The 25,713-nt window shown below is 43.0% G+C and overlaps 1 protein-coding gene across 1 annotated transcript in view; it reads right to left on the reverse strand.

Moving 5' to 3' along the window:
* RXFP2 (relaxin family peptide receptor 2) overlaps positions 1–25,713 on the reverse strand; it is a 318,798-nt gene that overhangs the window by 139,235 nt on the left and 153,850 nt on the right. The window contains exon 2 of the mRNA XM_063444871.1: positions 8,216–8,344. Within this exon, the coding sequence (XP_063300941.1) occupies positions 8,216–8,344 (129 nt within the window). The remainder of the gene's footprint in view (positions 1–8,215; positions 8,345–25,713) is intronic.

Genomic DNA, 25,713 nt, shown 5'->3' on the forward strand with positions numbered 1-25,713 from the left:
TGTCGGACTGTGCCACTAGCTCCTTGCGACGACCTCCCCCTGCTTCCAACTCGTCTCCTCCTCCTCTCTTATGGTGTATCTATAGCAGGGGTGGCCAAAAGGTATATTCCCAGATGTGGCAGTACTACAACTCCCATGATGCTTTGCATACTTTTGAAATGCTTTTAGAATGACAAAGCATCATTGAAGTTGTAGTTTTAAAACATCAACCTTTTGTGCACCCCTAGTCTGTAGTATATGTTTTTGCTCTGGGTATATCTGTACTGGTGTTTTTTTCTCTTTTTTGCTTGTAGTTCACCTTCTGGCCTCCAGGGGTTACTTTACCAACCCCGCAGCTAACCACTTTCACTGGATTTTGTTGTTGTTGTTGTTAGATTTAGTTGTTTTCTAAGTTCGGAACCTTTTCCCTTGAAGTGTGGCCTTATTCTGAGCCAGCTTGACATTCACTCTAGCAGGCACTGGCCCGACACAATGGCCTTGAACACGTGCATTTTAATTGGCTTCTCTTGTTGCTGGGAAGCTTACCAGTGTTTTCCTAAGCCACTCCTGATGGAACACTCGGTAAACAAGCCCATGCTTTATGCGTTGTGTGTGCCGATTGCTGTGTTTAATCTGTGCCTTATTACGGCATATTGCTCCATGACCTGCTTATTGTGATCTTCTCAAGAGCAAATGCAATTTCACCTCCTGCTGTTTGTTCTGCCCCTGCCCATTACGTGATACTACCCTTTCTGGGTCACTTTTTTCATCAGACCTTTAGTCACAATTGCTGGATCTTTTATAATTATATATGTAGTTTGAAATGTGAGCCTCTGCTAAATAGGAGATGTCCAATACTGGACCCTCAACTAGCTCCGCTATGACTCCCTGGCTCCTTGCCCAGTCTGGGAATCCTGTCCACTCTAGGGATGATGAGGTCTCATATCTACTTGATGATACAATTACCAAATCAGTCACACGTCACACAAGTGCGTGCTCAGCGCCCTTTGGCATCTGTTCTGGTTAAAAGATTGCATGACCCGAAGGACGCATATCTCACATTTCCTATTGTTGATTATTGCCAAAATTATCTTCACTTCCTTTGGGAAGAAACCAAATGGTGTTTTACATGCATACCTTTCAGTCTTTCTTTTGCCCCCTTGGTGTTTCACCAAGCTGCTAAAACAAGTGGTCACTTTTCTTCACAACCAAAGAACTCTTTTGTCATTTATCCTAGTTGTGGACCCTACATCAAAACCTAGATTTTCTGATCAACTAGGAGAAATTCATCCTCATTCTCTTCTAGTAGATGGAGTTCTCAGGTTTTGATATCTGTTCCATCTGTTCCATCCTTGGGAACCTTCTTCTACCAGACTCCAAGATTAAGAATATCGCAAAGGAAATGTGCTGAGTGCTGTCCAACCCCATAATTATTCTTTGACAACTCGATAGAACGATCTGGCACTTATTAGCCTCATTCTGGTCATTATCCTATGGCCTATTCACTACTGTGCCCTTCAAAGCCTAAAGGCCAGGAATCCATGTTTGGGTCTCTCCTATTCTAACACAATTCCACTCGACTCTGCAGCCAAGGAAAGAACAATAGGTAGCAAGAGAGGTGAGAACAGACAACAGCTCATTTAGTCTGCCCTTCGGTGGGTCCCCGTTCAGATCTCAAGCTGGTTTTAGCTCAACTAAGGCCATTTCAGAGAGAACATATCTGAAGCATATCAGACTGGTCCCACCCATACGGGTAGTCCAGATCCAAAATGCCTGAAAGTAGAGATGTCCCGAATAGTTCGCTGGCGAATAATTCCTGGCGAACATAGCTTGTTCACGTTCACCATGGCGGGTGAACATATGCTATGTTCGGTCCGCCCCCCATTCTTCATCATTGAGTAAACTTTGACCCTGTACCTCACAGTCAGCAGACACATTCCAGCCAAACAGCAGCAGACCCTCCCTCCCAGACCCTCCCACCTCCTGGACAGCATCCATTTTAGATTAATTCGGAAGCTGCATTCTTAGTGAGAGGAGGGACAGTGTAGCTGCTGCTGATTTAATAGGGAAATCGATAGATAGTGTATTCAGTGTCCACTACAGTACTGAAGGACTCATCTGATCTCTGCTGTAAGGACAGCACCCCAAAAAGCGTGTAATCTAATTGCAGTTGCCTGCCTGCCAGCGTGTGTGTCAGGCTCACAGCATATACTGTGCCCACTTGCCCAGTCAGGGTTGTATCCTGGTTTTGTGCTGCCCTAGGCAGGACAAAACTCAGGCGCCCCCCTCACCCCCACCCCCCGCCCCCGCCACCCCCACCCAACCCTTCCCCCGCCTTCTAAATACACACACACTGACAGATACGCATCCATTAGCTAACTGTTAGCTAATGGATGCGTATCTGTCAGTGTGTGTGTGTGAGTGTATGAGTGTGTCTGTGTGTGAGTGTGTCTGTTAGTGAGTGTGTCTGTTAGTGTGTGTGTCTGTTAGTGTGTGTATGTCAGGGTGTGTGAGTGTCTGTTAGTGAGTGTGTGAGTGTGTCTGTTAGCTGCTAACAGACACACTCACACACTCACTAACAGACACACTCACACACACTGACATACACACACTAACAGACACACACAGTCAGACACACACACACACACACTCTAACAGACACACTCTCACACACACACACTCTAACAGACAAACAGACACACTCACACTCACTAACAGACACACACTAACAGACACACACTAACAGACACACTCACACACACTAACAGACACACTCACACACACTAACAGACACACACAGTCAGACACACTCACACACACTCTCACACTCACTAACAGACACACACACACACTAACAGACACACTCACACACACTAACAGACACACTCACACACACTAACAGACACACACAGTCAGACACACTCACACACACTAACAGACACACACACACACACTAACAGACACACTCACTAACAGACACACACTAACAGACACACTCACTCACATTAACTCATTTTTTTTTTAATTTACCCCCCCAGCCTCCTTACCTTTGGGAATGCTGGGGGGGTTCTCCCTCTCCCTGGGGTCTAGTGGGGCTGCCGGTCGGGCTGCTGGGCGGGCGGCTGGCGAGGGAGCACTTCCTCTGAGCTGTCTGCTCAGCTCCCTCGCGCGCCGCAGAGTGAGGCTGGGAGGCGGAGCCGGAATATGACGTCATATTCCGGCTCCCAGCCTCACTCTGCGGCGCGCGAGGGAGCTGAGCAGACAGCTCAGAGGAAGTGCTCCCTCGCCGGCCGCCCGCCCGCCCAGCAACCAGCCCAGCAGCCACCAGCCCAGGATGTCTGTTAGCCGCAAGGCTAACAAGGCATTTGCCCTGGGCGTTTGGGGGCGGCTTTTTTTGCCGCCCCCTGGAAAATGCCGCCCAAGGCAAATGCCTTGTTTGCCTCGCGGCAAATACGCCCCTGTGCCCAGTGCCACCACTCATATCTGGTGTCACAATAGCTTGCATTTAAAAAAACAAAACTTTTTTGACTGTAATATAATAGCAGTCAGTTTCCTTCACACGTGTGCGTTTCAGGGCCTGTCAGGGCACAGTGTCACACCAGTGCAACTCATATCTGTGCCAAAAGAAGAGTCGTGGGAAGTCCAACACCCACCTAGGTACAACTGCTTTGCGAAGGCACATGATCGCACATCACAAACACCTATGGGATCAACACATGAGTACAAGCAGCACACAAACTCAAAGCCGCCATCCTCCTCCTGGTCTAGCATCTTCAGCCACGTCAACCACCGCTGTCCTCCTTGCCCTCTCTCAACCATCCGCCACTCCGTCTCTCGCCTTGAGCAGTTCCTGCTCATCTACCCACAGTCAGGTGTCTGTCAAGGACATGTTTGAGCGTAAGAAGCCAATGTCACAAAGTCACCCCCTTGCCCGGCATCTGACAGCTGGCTTGTCTGAACTCTTAGCCCGCCAGCTTTTACCATACAAATTGGTGGAGTCTGAGGCGTTCCAAAAATGTTTGTGACAACGGAAGAAATTTGTTGGCGCCATTGAATTTGGGCAAGTTGACACATGTGCCATGCATGCATGGCACATGTGTGTAATCTGATCTTACAACGCTTTGTGCATAAGTACCCAGGCTTACAGGACACCCTGAAGCAGGCCAGGAAGGTGTGTGGCCATTTCAGGCATTCCTACATGGCCATGGCGCACTTTTCAGATATCTAGCGGCGAAACAACATGCCAGTGAGGCGCTTGATTTGCGACAGCCCGACACGTTGGAATTCAACACTCCTAATGTTCGACCGCCTGCTCCAACAAGAAAAAGCCGTTAACGACTATTTGTATGACCGGGGTGCTAGGACAGCCTCTGCAGAGCTGGGATTTTTTTTGCCACGTTACTGGACGCTCATGCGCAATGCCTGTAGGCTCATGCGTCCTTTTGAGGAGGTGACAAACCTAGTCAGTCGCATCATACCATTTGTTTTCTTCCTGGAGCGTGCCCTGCGAAGAGTGCTGGATCAGGCCGTAGATGAGCGTGAAGAGGAAGAGGAAGAGTTGTGGTCACCATCACCACCAGAAACAGCCTTATCAGCATCGCTTGCTGGACCTGCGGCAACGCTGGAAGAGGATTGTGAGAAAGAGGAGTCAGAGGAGGAATGTGGCTTTGAGGAGGAGGAGGAAGACCAACCACAACAGGCATCCCAGGGTGCTCGTTGTCACCTATCTGGTACCCGTGGTGTTGTACATGGCTGGGGGGAAGAACATACCTTCAGTGAGATCACTAAGGACGAGGTACGGGACATGAGTAGCTCGGCATCCAACCTTGTGCAAATGGGGTATTTCATGCTGTCGTGCCTGTTGAGGGACCCTCGTATAAAAAGGCTGAAGAAGAACGACCTGTACTGGGTGTTCACGCTACTAGACCCCCGGTATAAGTAGAAAGTGCCTGAAATGTTACCGAATTACCGCAAGTCGGAAAGGATGCAGCAGTTCCAAAATAAATTAAAAAGTATGCTTTACACAGCGTATAAGGGTGATGTCACAGCATAACGGGAATCTAACAGGGGAAGAGGTGAAAGTCATCCTCCTCCTCCCACGACCACGCCGGCAAGGACAGGACGCTTTACAGACGTGTTGTTGATGGAGGACATGCAGAGCTTTTTAAGTCCTACGCATCGCCACAGCCCTTCGGGGTCCACCCTCAGAGAACGACTCGACCGACAGGTAGCAGACTACCTTGCCTTAACTGCAGATATCGACACTCTGAGGAGCGATGAACCCCTTGACTACTGGGTGTGCAGGCTTGACCTGTGGCCTGAGCTATCCCAATTTGCAATAGAACTTCTGGCCTGCCCCGCTTCAAGTGTCCTGTCAGAAAGTACCTTCAGTGCAGCAGGAGATATTGTCACTGAGAAGAGAAGTCGCCTAGGTCAAAAAAGTCTAGATTACCTCACCTTTATTAAGATGAATGAGGGATGGATCCCGAAGGGACTGACAGTAGGCGATACATTTGACTAAAAAAGGCCTGATGAGGGGGGCGTAACAGGGATTAAACTGATAAGAATAGTACTACTGAACACACCACTCCTATCTGGTGGCACATTAGATTGAACGCGCAGTGCCCCAAATTTGAAGTAGGAGGACCGACAAAGCATCTTTTTCCATCTCCCGGTTCCTAAAATCGATGCCATATACACGTCCCCTTATAGGGGACGTAACAGGGATTAAACTGATAGGAATAGTACTACTTAACACACCTTATAATAACGCAGAGAGAGGCAACGCAGAGAGAGGAGTCTGAAGAAGAGGAGTCAGAGGAGGAAGGTGGCTTTGAGGAGGTGGAAGACCAAACACAGCAGGCGTCCCAGGGGGCTTGTTGTCACCTTTCGGGGACCCTTGGTGTTGTACGTGGCTGGGTGGAGGAAGAGACCTTCAATGACATCAGTGAGGACAAGGAACGGGACATGGCTAGCTTGGTATCCAACCTTGTGCAAATGGGGAGTTTGCGGTTGTGCAAATGGACTGTTTGCGGTTGTTTGCGGTGCGTTAAACGGGGAGTTTGGTCTGTCACTGTGAAGCGGGCGTAACCCTTACACTACCTGATTGATACAACATCATACCTGATGTTTTAAAGCATGTTATTCCAAACAATTTAGGAATGTTAGGTGATTTATGCCCTTTATGGATTAAAACCAGACTCTGCATCAACTATGTAATTTTCCATGGGAGGTTTGCCATGGATCCCCCTCCGGCATGCCACAGTCCAGGTGTTAGTCCCCTTGAAACAACTTTTCCATCACTATTGTGGCCAGAAAGAGTCCCTGTGGGTTTTAAAATTCGCCTGCCTATTGAAGTCTATGACGGTTCGCCCGGTTCGCCCGTTCGCGAACATTTGCGGAAATTCGCGTTCGCCGTTCGCAAATGGAAAATTTTATGTTCGCGACATCTCTACCTGCAAGTTCCCTCTGCACGAGAGATACGGCAACCCCAGATGATCATTTCAACCTTGTAAGGTATCATCAGTGAGGTATAGCCAATATCACTCTAGGCACCGTGAGAACGGGTCCACATCTGGATTACCCTTTACACTTAAGGAGAGAAAAATAGGTAGCAAGTAAGGTGAGAATGGACAACAGCTCAATTAGCCTGCCCTTCGGTGGGCCCACTCAGATCTCAAGCTGGTTTTTGTTTAACTTGTGCCATTATAGAGAGAACATATCTGAAGCATATCAGACTGGTTCCACCCATATGGGCAGTCCAGATCTCAAATGCCAGCAAGTTCCCTCTGCACGAGAGATCCTGCAACCCCAGATGATCGTTTTAACTTTGTAAGGCATCATCAATGAGGTATAGCCAATATCCCTCTAGGCACCATGCAGCCAAGGAGAAAGTATCGTGGTGGCTTCAACACATGGAGACTTGGAACGGTCAGGTAATCTTCGGTACCACTTCGGATTTCATTATCAAATTCTATGCAAGTATGCTCAGATGGAGGGACATATTGCAGTCCTATCTCTACAGGTGGGAAATGGTCTTTGATCGAGAACACTGCATATTGATATTCCAAGGTTGGATTCTGACAGTAACTCTCACTTCCTTTTGGTTCAGGGACATTTCAGCCTTCTGGCTTGGCTGCTCTCCTGGGACCCTGGTTTGTCCCGGATCTTACACTGAAAACTATTGAACTTTTGGCTGGAGCTTGGGCTTTGGGAACAAGATGATCCTACAACTATGCATAGAATTCATGAAATAGTTGGCCATGGATCCCATATGTGCTCCTTTGAATCATTATTTACTTTATCTTACAAACCTTTTTGATCAAGGTTTGGCTTATTGCACAATCAATCTTTATCAGTCTGCATTTGGAGCTGGACATGCTGGTTATACTGTGGGAAATAATATTTTAGTTTTCTGTCTTCTCAGGGTCATCATATTTGCTTGACCATTTCACCCGAGATACACATTACTTTGAACTCTGAACTTTCTCTTCTGCATTTTTCAGCGAAACTAGTCATGCTCTTCTGTCTGATATCTTGCTGGTGTTTTTTTTTTTGTTTTTTTTATCAATACCAAGAACTTAATGAACACAAGAACTTAAATGAAATTTTTGAGGATTTCAGCCTTTGACTTCAGCCTGACTTATCCTTGGCTTTACAGAACCTTCCTCACCCCGTGTCTATGGTTACTCTGGCCATTGTTTTAGCTCGAGGTCTCTGCATGCACCGCTTTTTTCCTCCAGTTGAATCAGGTCTATGCAGCATTTCTCATTTGTTAACTTTCCTTCTCTTTATAACTGGGGATTATTGTTACTTATGTCATGTTTGCAAATTTTGTTTTGTTATATTCTTTACTGGCATCATCAAGAAAGAGGTGTAGCTTAGGGTCAAATTAGTGGATATGTAAGTGGTATATTGTCATTGGCTATTATAATGTTATGGTTAACCCTTGCTAGATTTATTGTGGTTTTGTTTTTCTGTTAACTATATACAATAGGAAATAGAAATAAAGAAGGAGATAAGCATTATAGGAGAATAATATGATCCTAATATAAATAGTAAATCTGGTAAGTATTGCTTTTTTTTGTTGGCCTCATATTTTGTCACTCATTTTATTAATGTATTGTTTATTCACATTACCAATTTGCCAGTCTATAGATTCTTATTTCTACAGGTTTGTTATGCATCTGTAATAATTCAGTAAAAGTTAGAGCGAAAAATATAATTAAGCACTTACCACAATAATCTTCATCTGCCCCATTCTCACAGTCCTTCACTCCATCACAATGAAAAGACCTGGGGAGACACATTGTAAGATTGCCACATGGAAAGTAACCCATCCTGCAGACAGGATCAGAAGCGGAATCTAAAATAATGGAGAAAAATCAGAACAATCATTTCATTTTCATCTTAATGAGCATTATGTAAAAAGAAATGTATTAAAATACAACAATATTTTATTAAGACATGGAGGCTCCTATTATGCTGCACACTTTCTTTATTTCCCTCAGCAGCAAAGAACATTTTTGCATTAAATCAGTATGATAACAATAAATAGCATAAGAGGTATATCTTCCTAGCGACAGGAACAACCAATCAGATTCCGCTCTCCAGCATAATAGGCGTTGATCAATAAACTACTTCCTATTTCTTTGCTGCTCCCTTAGTTAAGTCACATCAGGTCCCACGATTTCTTAACTGTGGGATATCTTATCTATTTAATATAGCGTTAATGTATATTTAATTATATTAATACCTATTTATTACAGTGTAACATATTATTTGTAATATTCTGTTGTATAATATTTTATTTGTTTTATGTTAATTTATTAAATTCCGATTTATTCATATCTTGTCTACTATATTTATGTCTAGATCACTGGTTTTATCTCTTCTGACCTCCATAAACCCAGTTTTCATAAATAGGGCTCAGGGACGTCTTCATGGATTTCTGTTTCCCTGTTCGGCACTTTTGCGCCATGTTTTTCCTTAACATATAGCTGTTTCACTCAGTTATAGTGTTCGGGAGTTTTTTTCCTGCAAACGCAGAGTTCGGGAGATTTTTCTCACAAACGCATAGGGCACCTTATTTGAAATGTTCATTTGTTTTTTATGCCACGAATGCTCTATTAAGCTTTCGTTTGGTTCCACAAACATACTTCTTGCTCTCTGACTTCTGTTCATTTATTTGACGTTTGCAGCAGCCATTTAATTGTATTTCCCCACCCTTTGACCCTAGCACTGCCCCCAACTGCTGAAACTCGGAGTTTGGATTTTGTTTTAGTGCCGGGCAGACGGCTCTGGTATTTCTGAAATAATTTTTCTACTGTTTCACTTCTGTGATTCATTTTTTCCCTTTTTTACCCTAGATCCTTATTTTTGGGTTAATCAACCCTTCACTTTAAGTTTACTCATGTGACGAGACCAATCTGCCACATTGCATTGGAGGGGCCTGGTTGCCCGCCTGCTGCCTTTGGATTATGGACCGGCAGCTAAAGGGTAATTTTACTGTGCAGAAAGATTTATTTCTCCCTTTCTGCACAGCCGTTCGGTAGATGCTATCTACCGAACAAACAGCCTGTTTGCAACCTCCCCAGGGCCGTGGGAAGCCGGCCGGCGCCATTAATTGGCCACCCAGAAGCTGGCGTGTGCCCTCCATTTACCTCCCTGAAGCTGCGGTTAACGCAGCTTAATTGATTGTTACTGGGTGGCCGCGGTTACACTTAGCGGCCACTAGATGGCGGTGTTCTGGAGCTCCCCGGGCAGCCAGTGCTTTTCTGACCGGCTTTCATGCACTTTTACGCGCAGGCACCGCTGAACCTCCAGCCCCTGGTTCTAATTCGTATATATTTAACCGAATGCATGTAAATACGGTAGTTTGTTTTATGTGAATGTTAACCCAGATAGCTATGCCAAGGAGCCAATACGTGTAATTAAAGACTCTGGCTCCATGGCAATTAAACTGTATTTGTGTGGTCTGAGTGTCATTCACCTAATAATGTGCACTCAGACCTGAGCTATCTGGGGATATATTACATGTCTGTGTTTTATGTATAAAATGTGTCTTTATGTATTTTAAAGTGATAGTCTGTCTTTGTGTCCCCACATGTGTAATGGAGTTTTGCCTTTGTCCTGGGAGATAATTGAATTACTTCTCCAGGGCAGAGAGGAGGAAGCCAGGATGCATTGTGGGGATGTTTTACTGCTGTATGTCTGTAATTGGTACTTGTCTGTCCGTTGTTACAGTCTTCCATCTGGTCCCCTAGGGGAGTGTCCACCAGGTGGGAGACCTGCATAAATACAGGGGCAGGTAGCCCTCAATAAACAGACCAGTGCTTGACCCTCAACACGGAGCCTCGTCTCGTTCTTGGGGGGGATTCACTGTATGCTGATAGGGACTGACTGCCAGGAGTGTAAGCCGCTTGGGAGCTTTTCCTGTTCGTCTGCTAGCAGCTATTCGTGAGGTTCCAGTTCAGGAGTTTGGAGTGCTACCTTATTCCCTTGTATGCATTTCGGGAGTTTGGTGCATTCACTTATATCCAATTCATGAGTTTTGGTGATTTTACAGTAGCTGTGCCTGTCTTTGAAAAGGGGATTATCGCCTAAACGGATTTTAACCCCTTGTCTGCTGAAACGGTCCGTTACAACTCATTTTAATTTTACAGTTGTCAGTTGGCATTTCAAAATGCAATCTGACAAGGATGCCTCAGCACCCTATGGGTCTATTGCACCCATTCAGGTTGCTTTTGAAGCATCTTCAAGTATATCTGGAGACGAAGCAGATTTCTCCACTGAGTTTAATGCTTCTGCTGAAATGCAGGCTTTGATTGACAATTTTATGCCAAAAGCCATGACTAAGGCAATAGTGTCTGCAATGGGAGTAATGTCTGACTCCCTTTCACAGACATTTGCACAGACTCTGATACAGGCACAGAGATTGGCTCAGCCAACTACTACCCAGGAATTGCCTTTGACGACTCCTGGGCAGCCTCATTCTGCCCTCAAAGCTCTCGCTAAGATAAAGCACTCCTCAAAAGCAGAGATGGACTGCATTACACCTGTCACAGATGGTGGGATTAATTTGCCACCCCGCAAAAGAGCCACTAGCTGGGCAAAATCGGCTAGATTGTGGAAGAGGGCAAAAGCTCAATTGGACTCTGAGTCAGATCTCAGCGATATTGAGGAGGAGTTCTATATGGACGAGTCAGAGGATTTATCAGATGCTGATTCTGACATTGAGGTTGAGGAATCTGACCCGTCACAGGTCACTATTACAGTGAAACCTGTTAATGTTGAGAGAGCATGGGGCCTCAGGAGACACAGGTAAGATTTTAGATCCACATGGTGAACCCCTATTTGACCCCGATGATCTGCGCCATCCACGGTCAGCCGAATGGTCTCCCTCAGACCACATAGCCAGATATATTGCATCACGAGTACGCAGGCGTTTGGACAAGGCGACCCGAAATAAATTGTGGGCAGAATGCCCACACCCTACGGTCCCAGATGATGCTTGTAAGACACCTGCAGTTGACCCCAAAAAATCCGATTCCTGGGTAAGTGTCACGGAGGATTTCCTTGAACACCACAATACACCATCCTTCTTCCCAGAATGTGGTCAACCCACGGTTGCTCGTGGAACACGAGGCGCTCCTTCAGGATGACAACCTTATGGCAAGTCCTTACAATCTACATTCTTCCCTATTGGTAGTGGGGAGTCGTCTCACTAATTTTTCCCATGTATGGTCTCTAATTTTTTTGGATACTAAACATTAGGGTATTTCATAGATTATCAGTACAATATTCCCCACCGAGGGAAATAGATTTTTCCCGGCAAGATGCAGACCTTATTACCAAGGAAATATTGTATCTGAGGCACAAACAAGCCATCATAGAAATCCCAACATTTACCCAGTTTATGTGAACAACCTCTTCCTGGTTTCCAAAAAAGGCTGAGGTGTCGGCCCAGTGATAAATTTGAAGCAGCTTAACGCTTATGTAACCTACCACCATTTCAAGATGGAAGGCATACATTGTTTACGAGATCTTCTCAAACCATAGGACTGGATGGCAAAGTTAGACCTACAAGATATATCTCACAGTGCCGATAACACTACAACACCAAGACTTCCTGCAGTTCATTTGGCAAGAAAAGAAATGGAGGTTCACATGCCTCCCATTCGGTCTGTCTTCAGCCCCGTGGTGCTTCACCAAACTCATGAAGCCCGTGATCGCCCTATTACGGAATCGAGGAGTACATCTTATAATATACTTAGATGACATTCTCATCGTGACTCAGTCTATTCAACTCATCAAGACCCATCTGTACTGGAATCTGACTCTGTTGCATAATCTAGGCTTCCTAACCAATTGGGAAAAGTCCATTGTTGTTCCAACACAATGCATAGACTTTTTTTGTTTCATCGTATATTCTACTCTTCAGACCCTGCATCTTCCAATGACAAAACTGACTAGTATCAAGAAAGAAATCAGGCGCATGCTGGTGGTTCCTCAACTTACTCTCAAACAAGTGGCGCAAATGATTGGTCTCATGGTGGCTTCCATACAAACCATTTTTCCGGACCCTCTTCACTATCAAGCCCTATAGCACTTACAGACTTCCCATCTGAAGAATGGCGCATCATACACAGATGTGGTCAGTCTGTACTCGGAGGTGAAAGATGAACTGAAACAGTGTCTTTTTCACATGGAAGCTTGGAACGGTCGCGCCATCTTCGACGCCGCACCAGATTTACACGGTTGGGGTGCTTGCTGTGGAAATGTCTCTACCGGTGGAAATTTGGATTCGACCCTCCACATCAATTGTCTAGAACTCCTGGCCAGTTCATTTGCAATCTGCAGTTTTTATTCAAGTCAAGCTCAGTGCTCTAATCTCCTGAAGATGGACAATATATCCATTTTTTATTTTAGACTATTCAACACTTCGTGGGGACTGTAGTTTCCCAGCTTTCAATCTGCATAAGAGGAGCCTCCAAGTCCAAGTACCTAGTACATTCGCGGCAAATATGACCCCTTTACTTACCTGGACCGGTGATCTGCGGCGATCCCAGTCGTGGGGGACTGTCCGAGACCCCAGCAGCTATGGTCACTCTGGCTCTATGGAGCAGCCTGCAGGGGGACTATCTGAGCTGTGTTTGAGAGGGTATGGTAGCCCAGGAATGAGAATTTCCCGCATGATGGCATACCATTTGCAAAAGAAGACCACCCAAGGTATTATAAATTGGGTATGTTCACAAACACTGGGCAAAGTTAGCGTTCATAATTGTTTTTTGCCTTTTAACACACAAACCAATATAAATTCTAACTTTGGCGAGTGTTTGTGATTAAGTGGCTACTAAAAAAGACTGGACATACCCCATATTGAATACCATGGGGTGTCTACTTTAAAAAAAATATGTAGATGTGAGGTGTGATTCAGATATTTATGACAGATAAGAGTGTTATCAACTATTGATACATTTTAAAAATATATATTTTGAAACAGCAATGTCCTACATGTACTTATAGCGCTATAACTTGCAAAAACAGCTAAGAACATGTTAACATTGGGTATTTCTAAACTCAGGACAAAATGTAGAAACTATTTCCTGTTTTTGGCGGTTGTAGATGCGTAACAGATTTTGGGTGTCAAAATATGAAAAAGTGTAGGTTTTAAAAATGTTTCATCATATTTTATAAAAACTTTTTATACTAAATTATATGATATGAAGAAAATAATGGTCTTTAGAAAGTCAATTTAATGGCGAGAAAACTGTATATAGTATGTGTGGGTACAGCAAATGAGTAAGAGGAAAATTAAAGCTAAACACAAACACCGCAGAAATGTAAAAACAGTCCTGGTCCTTAATGGTAAGAAAAATGAAAAACGGTCTGGTCACTAAGGGGTTAATTCAGAAAGAAAATCTTTTATAATCCCGGAAACAAAGATGAGCTGCAAAGCAGAATGATGTGACAGACTGATACATTTGTTAATTGTCCCCTAAAGACAAAACAAGACTATAGTTTATATTTCTTTCAGCAAATGGTGTTTGGTTGTTTTGAAAAGTATGTGCAACAGGGGTCATTTTTTGACTTTGTTGAAACCTTTTGGTACTCATTAAACATCCCGTATTACTGCCTAGAAATAAATTAATGGAAGGTGACATCCAGTCTGTTAGTTAAATTATTTTAGCAACAATATGACATAATCTCAGACTAGGTAGACAATTCTGGGAGCTGGTGGGTGAACCAAATAGAAATTAATAGTGTGAGCCATGCAATTACATAACCCCCTACCTAATTAGAACTTAGTTTAGCAAAATATATTAGCCTTTTTTCCAAAGCAATATGATCCTTCCTTAACCTTTACTGAGTTACCATAACTCAATATTTTATAAATAAGGAATATTTAGAGGCATATTCAAAGTAGTGTTACTAAGTTTGAATCAAAATAGCCGAAACAAATCTCTAGATTATTTTGGTCTACCTTTCTTTCTCAACACACCACAACTCTTTGTTTATGGTTAATCAATGTTTATTTTAACCCCTTAAGGACATATGACGTGTGACATGTCATGATTCCCTTTTGTTCCAGAAGTTTGGTCATTGAGGGGTTAAAGTAAAGAATGCAACGATGGTACAGAAATAAATAAAAGGGGGTACACAAGACATCAACACAATTATTCAAGAAAGAAAACAACAGTATTCTTGCAAGGTAAAATCCTGCATGTATGACACATAGGAAAGCTGAGCTTTTAACCCCTTAAGGACACATGGCATGTGTGACATGTCATGGTTCCCTTTTATTCCAGAAGTTTGGTCCTTAAGGGGTTAAAGAAACACCAGTTGTAATGTATAACAATAGCTCGTCATAGGCACCCAAAGAACACATGTAAAACAACAAATTAAAGCCACTACTTTTGACTCCCAACCCAGTATAGCTATTCTGTTAGATGTGCTAGTAACCAAATGTTTATGTGTGTGATGTCCAATAATACATCTATTTACTAATAGACACTCCAAGTTTTGTAATCGCTGAACTTGACTTAAATGGACTCTATAGTCACCAGAAAAACTGAAGCTCAATGAAACAGTTTTTGTGTATAGATTATGTCCCTGCACTCTCACTGCTCAATTCTCTGCCATTAAGGAGTTAAATCACTTTGTTTATTCAGCTCTAGTTACACCTCGCTGCATGTGGCTTACACAGCCTTCCTAAACACCTGTAAAGAAAAATCTAATATTTAAATTTCCTTTCCCAGCAGTGACCCATCACTGGAAAGGAGAATATGCATAAACCTGAATTAATTTATTGCATACTCTGTTTAAATTAGATTTTTTTTTTAATCTTCTGCTCTATTAATCCTGCTAGAGCCTGCAGTAACCTACTGTGTGTAATTAAAGTAAAATTTACAGAAGAGGAGATAAAAACGTCTATAGTCCCCCCGCTTCCCTGAGGGAACCACTCTCTCCTTGACGTCGTGCCTAAGGCCCTATCGCACGGATCCCTGGAAGCACTCTAGGACAGCAAGATATCTCGAAGCAATGAAGATGAAACCTGATAGTCGAGTTAAATAGCGAGTCATGTGCAGACGCCCATCGCATTTGAACACTTAGCCATCATGATATACTGTCGCCCCTCTAACCCCTACCTAATGTTAGCTAGATATAGGCCCTGTTCGCACCTTACTTGAAATGCCGAAAAGGTCTTTAAGCCCCTGTGCGCAACATAGCATTCACTTCGAAACCGTTTCAGAGAAACTGCTATGTTTATAATGAGGGTTAATCCAGCCTCCAAATCCTCTAGTGGCTGTCTCACTGACAGCCGCTAGAGGCGCTTGCGTGATTCTCACTGTGAAAATCACAGTGAGAGCACGCAAGCGTCCATAGGAAAGCATTGTAAATGCTTTCCTATGCGACCGGCTGAATGCGAGCGCGGCTCCTGCCGCGCATGCGCATTCAGCCGATGACGTCGCGATCAAGATGGAGAGGAGGAGGAAAGCTCCCCGCCCGGCGCTGGAAAAAGAGGTAAGTTTAACCCCTTCCTCTCTCCAGAGCCCGGCGGGAGGGGGTCCCTGAGGGTGGGGGCACCCTCAGGGTACTCTAGTGCCAGGAAAACGAGTATGTTTTCCTGGCACTAGAGTGGTCCTTTAAGTCATGAAAGACAATCAAACACTAGCACTGTTTTCATGTTTGCACGTATGCCTCATTCTATATTATAAAAATGTGCATTGTTTTTTCTCTTACTATGCCTTTATAAGTCACTGTAGATTGTCATAACGAGTGCACATGCTTTTGGGGCAATGCAACTGTCTAACCTCTTTATGCACGCAAAAATAAAGAATTAAAAAAAAAATAATAATAATAATAATTTGACAGTATACAGTCAAAAAAATATTAATTGCCTCTAACCGATACGGCACGCCGTTGTAAGCTTCATTGTATTATTGTATTAAATGAGTATCCCTTTAAAACTGAACTTGCTGTAATATATTGTAAAACTTCCTAGAAGTGCATTTTATTATAATGATGTTTGACTATGAATTTTTTTTCATCCTGATCTCCTAAATAAAGAGTTAAAAAAACTAAACAAATCTGATTTAATGTGGATGGGTAGATGTTCATTACTCAGCACAGACAGATTTGAATGCAATGTACACTTGCACAATAAATATTTATTTTGTACACTTTCTGCTTCGAATTTCTCAACAGACACATTACAGCAAGATTTAGATGGTTGGACAGCATGATGTCCACAATTTAGCACCGATTTCTAAGTCTATATGCAAACAAACTGAATTTTGCATATAAACATATAAAGAATAATTTTGTATATTCCCGTTTAAACTGTATTGTGTGCTGTTTGCATTTAACTGATTATAAAAAAACAAATTGAACACAAATTAAATGTTGAAATGCGTATGTAGTCTTTCCAAATTGGAAAAAATGGTGTTATGTTATTAGAAAAAAAAGACCCTGAAGTGCCTGAGCTAACTTCATTTTGTCACATATTGTTGGCTAGTATAACAGGATTTACAGAATAAAAACAATAACATGCTTAGAGAATACTTCTCCTATAGCTACAAAACCCCTTCCCCAAAAAATGGCTTTTTAATACATCATTGAAAGTATGTGCTGAGCGTTACTGAGGGTCTAAAATAAACGGATAAAAAGTTGCAGATGAAAAAACAAAACAAAAATTTTTTTTGTCGTCTTGTAATATCGTGTGTGGTTATAAAAAACAAACAAAAACTACTGCTTGCTATGCTCCATGATGTGCATGCATCCTTAATAGTTTATTTTAGCATCTCTATCTATAAATCAGTAGCTGAGCATCACATAAATACCATAAGGCATAGCTCAAGAGAGGTCTGTGATTGGCACTGCATGAAAAATCTTATTTCCACAAATCTGTCATAATCCTTTTCCTAATATAATGTGGATGAGCAGAGACAAGAATATTGTTTAAGCACCCTTAGCAATGGAGTGCTGTTTTAAACAGTTTATAAACCATAGCATGACTTGTGAACAAAAGTAAACCAAGGATCAAAATATAACCATGGTATACAGATGATGAACAACAGCAATTGTTTTATTTCTATCAGTCAGTTAAGAGTTTAATCATGTTTTGCTCTCATAACAATGTTCTGACATAGCTATATGCGACTTGGGGTAGTCAACCGTTGACCCTCTAGATACTGTGGACTACATTTCATGTGATACATTCCCAGCATCATAGCTTACTCCACTTCTTTTCAAATATTTTTTATAGAATTTTTTATAATTACATAACACTATCGTACCCAATTAGTAATATACAATATATCTATAACAAATTAACATCAAATAACATGTTAATACGATAAAAGCAAAGTATCAATTAAAGGATCACTATAGTGTCAGGAAAACAAACCCGTTTTCCTGACACTATATAAACCTAAGGGTCCTCCCACCCTCAGGGCCCCCCCACCCCACCTTTTGCGCTGAAGGGGTAAAAATCCCTTTAGTTACTTACTTTAATCCAGCGCTGGGCTCCCTCGGCGCTGGTGACCTCTCCCCCCCCTCGCTGACGTCAGCTTTCGAGTGGAGACAAATTTGTCAATGCTTTCCTATGGACGTTCTGCACGCTGGGTGCGATTTTCACATCCAGCGTTGCAGAAGCGCCTCTAGCGGCTATCAGGAAGACAGCCACTAGAGGTTGGATTTACCCTGCAATGTAAACATAGCAGTTTCTCTGAAACTGCTATGTTTACATCTGAAGGGTTAAAACCTGGGGGACCTGGCACCCAGACCACTTCATTGAGCTGAAGTGGTCTGGGTGACTATAGTGTCCCTTTAAGCAATATTGGCAATATAAAACAACAACAAAGAAAAAAAGAAAATAAAGGGAAAAAAGTGAAGGTAGGGTATATATAACAATTGTCCTTAATATAAATAATTGAGATAATCATGTATTATATCTTATTCTAAAAACAACAAAAACAATATATAACAGAAATATGTTAAACATCAAGAAGAAAATAAATAAATACAAAATAATAAATAAAAATGTTTTAAATTATCCATACCGAGATAATAAATCCAGCTCTTTATAATATTTGTTTATTTTTGATTTTTTAATCCTATGTGTCCCATATATAGCTCACATTTGCTAAAAATATGGAAGGAGTTCTTAAATCCAATTCAAAAGCTTTGTTTTCTCTGATAAAATGTATAACTTCTCCTTCAGATGGTAATGTAACCTTTTTCCAATATCTGGGTATTAAAATTTGAGATATGACTTATTTTTTGCTTTGTTTAAGAAACTTGAAAGCAATTTGAATAAACCCTATTTTGGTGACAATTTTGTGATTGTGGGGACAATGATTTGTATTAACAAGAGGATAACATCCCAGAACGATTTTAATTTAATACAAGTCCACCAAATATGATACATATTACCAATTTCACCACATTGTCTCCAGCATAAGTCTGATGTAGATGTGTACATTTTTTAAGCCTGGTAGGTACTAAGTACCATCTAAATACAACTTTAAGATTATTTTCTAAATTAGTGGAACATAGGGTCATACTTATGAGGGGATCTCTTATTTTGTACCATTCTGTCAAGTCTATTTGTAATTGCATATCATTTTTCCAGTCAGTCATGAACTCTAACTTATGATTTGGTAACCCATTATACAGTGCTACAGAATTTTGCTTGCAGGATATAAAAAATAAAATAATACAATAATAATAATACATAGTAATAGCAAATAGGTATAGTGTGTTTTTAGGCTGGATTATTTAAATATATTTTTTTCTAAATTTGTTAACTTTAATGAATCCAATTTCTAGTCAAATGATTGAATGTCGAAAAGTTCAAATATTTTAAAAGAAATTGTGTCATATTGGTCAGACAATACATCTGTTAATTTGTATTTATTTTGTAATGTAGAAAAGGATGATAATGAGTTTGAATTAAAAAAAGTAATTCAAACATACTATCTTATAAGATTTCCAAAGAGAAGGTTAATATTAAGGTCAGGAAATAAACTATTCAGGACTGAAAGTGGTAATAATCTAGAAAATCTGTTATCCAGTGGAATTGTCCGAATCAATATAATATTTTAGGGAATATATTAATTTTAAGTACCGCCATTCTATGTAACCATGAGAGTTTAAATTGACCCCATCTATGCATCTCTGATCTTAATTCAGGCCATTTTTTGTTGATATTTAAATTTATTATATTGTTAAGATTTTTGGTGAGGTTAATACCAAAAAAAATGACATGTAGTCTTCCTTCCAATTGAAATCGTATTTTAATTTTAATGTTGCCAATTCTAATAGTGGAATATAAGGGAATAGGGCCTGTGTTTTATTTTGATTAATTTTAAAATAGAATAGAATAGAAATTTTACTAAAATCTGATAGAGCCTCTAAATATTCAAGATATGTACATGGATTTTGTATAAGGATCGTATAAGGATCACATCATCTGTAAATAAACCTATTTTGTGAGTTTGATCACCTATATTTATGCTGTACCTACTTTGTTAATATTAGATCTAATAGAGATGGCTAAGTGCTCCTTTGCTAAGACAAAAAGAATTGGTAAAAGAGCCTTGTAGCATTTGACAAGCTGAGACTGTCTGAAATAAAACCTGAGGAATTAACTTTAGATGAATGGTAAAAATAGAGCAAAGATAGCCTCAATGAATGAATGAATTGGGGAATGCCATTTGTTTAATACCTCACATAAGTAGCCCCAATGGATTTTGTCAAACGTCTTCTCTGCATTTAAAGATAAGATCGGAAAAGGTGTGCGAGTATGATGCATGTGGTGGATTACATTTATAAATCAACTGGTACTATCTGATGCTTGTCTGTTTTGTATAAAACCTACTTGATCGTTATTAATTAATTTTGGAATAATGTAAATCTATTCGCTAATATTTTAGAATAAATAGTATCGTTGTTCATTAGGGATATAGGCCTGAAATTTTGACATAAATACGGATTTTAACTTTTTTTTGGAATATTAATTATTTGTGCTTGGGTGGCTTCTGGGGACATATTTCCATTGTTTTTATAAATGTTATATAATTTGGTGAGATATGGTATTAGGATGTCTTTACATTTGTTATAATAATTGTTGTGAACCCATCAAGACCTAAGGCTTTCCAAATTAGAGCTTCTTTGATCAATCTTAAAATTTCCTCAGGTTCAATTTCTTTGTTCAAATTTGTCATCTGGGCCATATTAATTTTGGGCATGTCAACTAACTCTTCCCGCAGGCATGAATCCATGTGACTTTGACTTTGCTCATTTAGAAGAAAATTACCTAATTAAGTACATCACTTCTTCCCAAAAGATTAGATTACACTCTTTCAGGACCTACCACAACACCACACTCTCCTTAATACCTTTGACAATGTTAGATACCTACAAATATCTACAGAGAAGCTTTATTTATTTATTTATTTATTTTTTAAATCTGTTTATTGAGAAGTATGCATAAACATCATGAACAACATGAAAAGACACGCAGGTCCAGGTTTGCAAGTAAAACATCATAAAAAGAGCAGGCAGATGTTATTATTAAGCTGTTGCCAGTAAATCAATCGCAGTATAAATAACATTATGCAATAGAGCAACTGGACCCATCTGTTCTTTAGCTTAACGTCAGCATGATAACAGAGATGAGTGAGAGTAACCTCATATAGCAAACTACACCATTAGCTATAATCGTGATTGTTATGTAATGTGCATGAAAGGATTATGTCTGGAGTTGCATCTGCAGTTGCATATAAATCTCGATATATATATTTGTTATATGGTGTGCTCAAATATACTTTCCATCCCGTGAGTGATGTATCTGTTAAGTAGCGGATTAGCAGTAATGACACCAGAACATAGCTCTAAGTACAGTGAGAGTAGCATCATGTCACGAGAGGAGTACCCCAAGCACTTAACTAACGTGGGTGTCGGGACCAATATCCAACTATGGCATCGCATATGACACATCGACGTTCCCCTCTACCCCAGCTCTGGGTCGGGCTTGTAAGGCAGTCTCGTGGCTCTGCATCTGAGGGAGGGTGTTTGGAAGTTCCCCCTCTTGTGTACCATGGGAGTAGTGTACAGGTGTAGTGTGTTGAGGGTGCTGCTACCGTGTAAGGATGGACTGCGTCGTGTGTCTGTCAGGTCTGGGGTGTCCGTCTTGGTAGGCACTGTACCGCAACCAGGCAGGTATCCACCTTACCTGATATTCAGGCATCTCATATCCTACCGAGAGTGTTCACTGTCACGTTATAGTATCGTACGTAAGTACCAGTACCCCCTATCACTCTTCCAGTGTAATGTGTTAACTGCCATCTCACAATGAGCTCCTAAGAGACCCCTCCGGCCCGAGTCCGGGACCCCAGCCACCGACAGGAAGAATAAAGGAATGGAAAGGCAAGGGATCGAGGATGAGCAAGGTACACAGGATGTGGTCCCTCCTGCCTAGCTCGGGTTGGCCCATGCCCCTGCAGCGGGACCCGGCGCGCCCCCAGCACTGCGGCATCGAGAGATATACAAGAACCACGGCATCCACATCTCTGCATGCCTGGTTTCCCTGCCTGTTAAGGTGGCGTATGCTGCCTCCGCTCCTTGGATCTCCTCCACCCTACGAATCCATTCAGTTTTGGTAGGCATGTCAGATCGTTTCCAATGAGCTGGGATGTTGGCTTTGGCGGCGTTAAGCAGGTGCCACAGTATCGACTTCTTATATGAAGATATAGAGAACGACGTGATGTGTAGTAAAGCGAATTCCGCTTTCCAGTCTGGGAGATCCCCCAGGATAAGTATGATTGTTTCCCTGATCATCTCCCAGTATGGGGTTATGGCTGTGCAAACCCACCAGATGTGCAGCACCGTTCCGCGCGTCTCCTGACACCTCCAACATACAGAGGGTATGGAAGGGAATATACGATGTAGTAAGGTAGGCGTCCTATACCAGAGGGAGATGAGTTTATAGTTCATCTCCTGGTAATAGGAACTCATGGAACTCTTATGTTGCCAGAGCAACGCCGTTTCCCATTGTTGCGTCGAGAGGGATATTCCTAGTTTTTCTTCCCATTGCCTTTTAAACGTTGAGGCCGCTGCCGCTTGACCGGTCAGGAGGTATTGATACAGCACGGAAATAGCATGTTCCACAGCCATGCCCTGGTCGCAAAGGTTCTCGAACCATGTGAGAGCTCTGTGCAGTCTGTCTTTATGTGGTAGTGTTTCGTAGTAATGCTTCAGTTGAAAATATCGGAAGCAGAGGAGATGTGTCTGTGGTCTGTCGCCCAACATCGAGGGCAGAGTCCGTAGCCTCCCGCCCTCAAGAACCTTGTGTATAGGTATATACGTCCCTCTCCGATGGCCTCATTATGTGTGAGTGGGAGCATCGGGCTGGGGGAGGGGGAGACGTGATCTAGCCGTCTCACAGATATCCAACCCACCAGGGTCTGTAGAGTCAACTCTTCTCCAGGATGGTGGGCTGGCGATCGTCTCGGGAGGCCTCAGATCTGCTCCTCCAACGTTGGTCCGATGAGTCCTTTATCAAGTACCACCCAGTGCTTGGTGTCACGTGCCAGTCTAGTATGCGTTGCATGATTGCGGCCTGGTAATATTTCTTGAAGTCGGGTAACGCCAATCCTCCATGGGTTCTAGGTCGGCAGATGATTTCGTGTCGGATCCTAGATCGTCCGCCTCTCCAGACAAACTTGAGCACCGCCGTTTTCAGGGTAGAAAAGAAAACCGGCGGTAGAGCAAGAGGTGAAGTTGTGTTGGTAAATGTTGCCCGGGTCCTCAGACACCCAGACCCCCAGATATTTCATTTTATCATGACACCAATGAAATGCGAACTCTGATTCCAAAGACCGGAATTCCTCCGTGGGGAGCGTGATGTTCAGGACCTCGCATTTCGAAATATTGAGATTAAATCCGGAGATCTGCCCAAATCTATCAAATTCCGAGAGGAGGCACGGCAACATGATCCTAGGGTTGCGTACAAAGAAGAGGAGATCATCAGCGTATGCTGCCACTTTGTGTTGTACTCCTTTCCAGTCATACCCTTGGAGTCTGTATTACGGCAAATCGCCTGTAACAGGGGCTCCAGAGAAAGGGCGAACAGTAAGGGCGAGAGTGGGCATCCCTGTCGGGTTCCATTGTTGATTTCGAAATCCTCGGTCGTGGCCCCGTTAACTCGCACAGACGCTCGTGGCCTACGGTATATCGCATATATCCACGTAAGAAGTCTCTGCCCACATCCTTGCCATCGCAGGGTCTCCAGCATATACGTCCAGTTGACACGGTCGAATGCCTTTTCGGCATCGGTCGATAACAGGAGCAACCGTGTCCCTAAATTTCTCGCATGGTGTTGGATGGAGAAGAGTCTCAACGTGCTATCTCGAGCCTCCCTACCCGGAATAAAGCCTGTCTGGTCTGGGTGTATGAGATCCGGGAGCAAATGTTTAAGACGGGTGGCTATGACCTTCGTAAACAGCTTGGCATCAACGTTTAATAAGGAGATCGGCCTATAGCTACCACACTGTAAGGGGTCCTTCCCCGGCTTAAGTAAGACCGTGATGGTGGCCGCCAAGGATTCCGTCCCCAGGGTTCCTCCCTCTCCGACGGCATTGAGTGCCTTGGTAAACCAGGGTAACAATACGTCCGTGTAACTCTTGTAGTACCCCGTGGAGAAACCGTCCGGTCCAGGGGCTTTGCCAGTTTTGGACGCCTTAAGAGATGCGGCCAATTCTTCTACAGTTATCGGGGCATCCAAGAATGTGGCCGAGTCCTGGTCGATCACGTTGGTGATCGTTCCAGACAGGTAATCCCGTATCATGTTGCGTACTCCCGGGGCTGCAGCGGCACCATTAGGTTCGTAGAGGTTATATAAGCGTTCATAGAACAATCGAAACTCCTCCGTGATTGTCTGCGGAAACGGGGAGATCTCCCCCGAGGTCAGGCAAATCTTATGTATTTGTCTATGAGGTTGGTGGCCTTTCAGTAGTCTCGCCAGGTACCTGCCCCCTTTATTGGCGTGCGCATAGTAGAAGCCCTTTGTGCGTTGAACAGAGCTAAGGTGTCTTTTCAGGATAAGGTCTTTCAGTTTCCTCCTCTGCTCCATTAATTCACCGTATATCGCGTTTAGCTGAGAGCGTTTATGTTGGCGTTCCAGAATTGAGATAGAGTTATACACTTCGACCATGTCCTGCATGAAAGCCTTAGGCTTCTGGGAAGCGATGCGTATGAGTGTGCCCCGAATCACACTTTTGTGAGCCTCCCAGATGGTAATCGGGGAAGACTCTGGGGTGTCGTTTTCTCTGAAATATTGTTCTAGGTCTTGCTGGATTTGCATCTTAGTACCCAGGTCAAGCAATCGAGATTGATTAAGCCTCCAGGTCCAGTTCTTTGGCCTGTAAAGGGGTGAGTTCAGTTCTATCCCGACCGAGCCATGGTCCTACCAAGTGGCCATTCCAATGTCGGCCCCGCATAGGTGAGAGAAGCCTTCTCTCGCAATGAGGATATAATCTATACGCGAGTAACGATTATGGAGAGCTGAGTAGTAAGTGAAATCTTTTGTCGAGGGATGAAGGGTCCTCCAGCAGTCCACCAGTCTCAGAGCGTCAAGTGATTGTCGGATTGATCTAATGCTGCATTGTGGTAGGCAGCTATGACCCGTGGAGGAGTCCAGGGTTGGGTCGAGCGGGGCGTTGAAATCGCCTCCTACCACCAGTATCCAATCCGTGAAGTCCTCCAGGTGGAGTAAGACATTGCGGATGAACGAGGCCTGCCTCTTATTGGGGACATATATAGTCGCTATCGTGTATATCTTATCCGCTATGGTGCCTTTGAGGAAGAGATATCTCCCCTGGGGGCACCAGCTAATGGGGCCCAACTCCATGAGTGCCGACACCCTCAATAACTCTATAGAGTCATCCAGGATTACGGGGTCACCAAGTATCTAGGGTTAAGTATGAGTGTGTGCACATGCAATTGTGGGCTAGTGGGCCTAAGAGGCAGCGAGTAGCCATGCGCATGTCCCTTCTAGCTGTGCAAGGGGTCGGGAACATGGTGGGAGTGAGCTGGGTTCGCAAATAAGCTGTGATCCCTCATATCCGCCTGTGTCAACCTAATTGGGGCTGTATGCGGGTATGGGCCAAAAGTGGGGCGCACGGAGGTCATTATCAGAACACATTAATACACTGCAATGCAGTAAAC

The sequence above is a fragment of the Pelobates fuscus genome, chromosome 1 (genome assembly GCF_036172605.1).
Source record: "Pelobates fuscus isolate aPelFus1 chromosome 1, aPelFus1.pri, whole genome shotgun sequence".
In the NCBI taxonomy this organism is placed as follows: domain Eukaryota; kingdom Metazoa; phylum Chordata; class Amphibia; order Anura; family Pelobatidae; genus Pelobates; species Pelobates fuscus.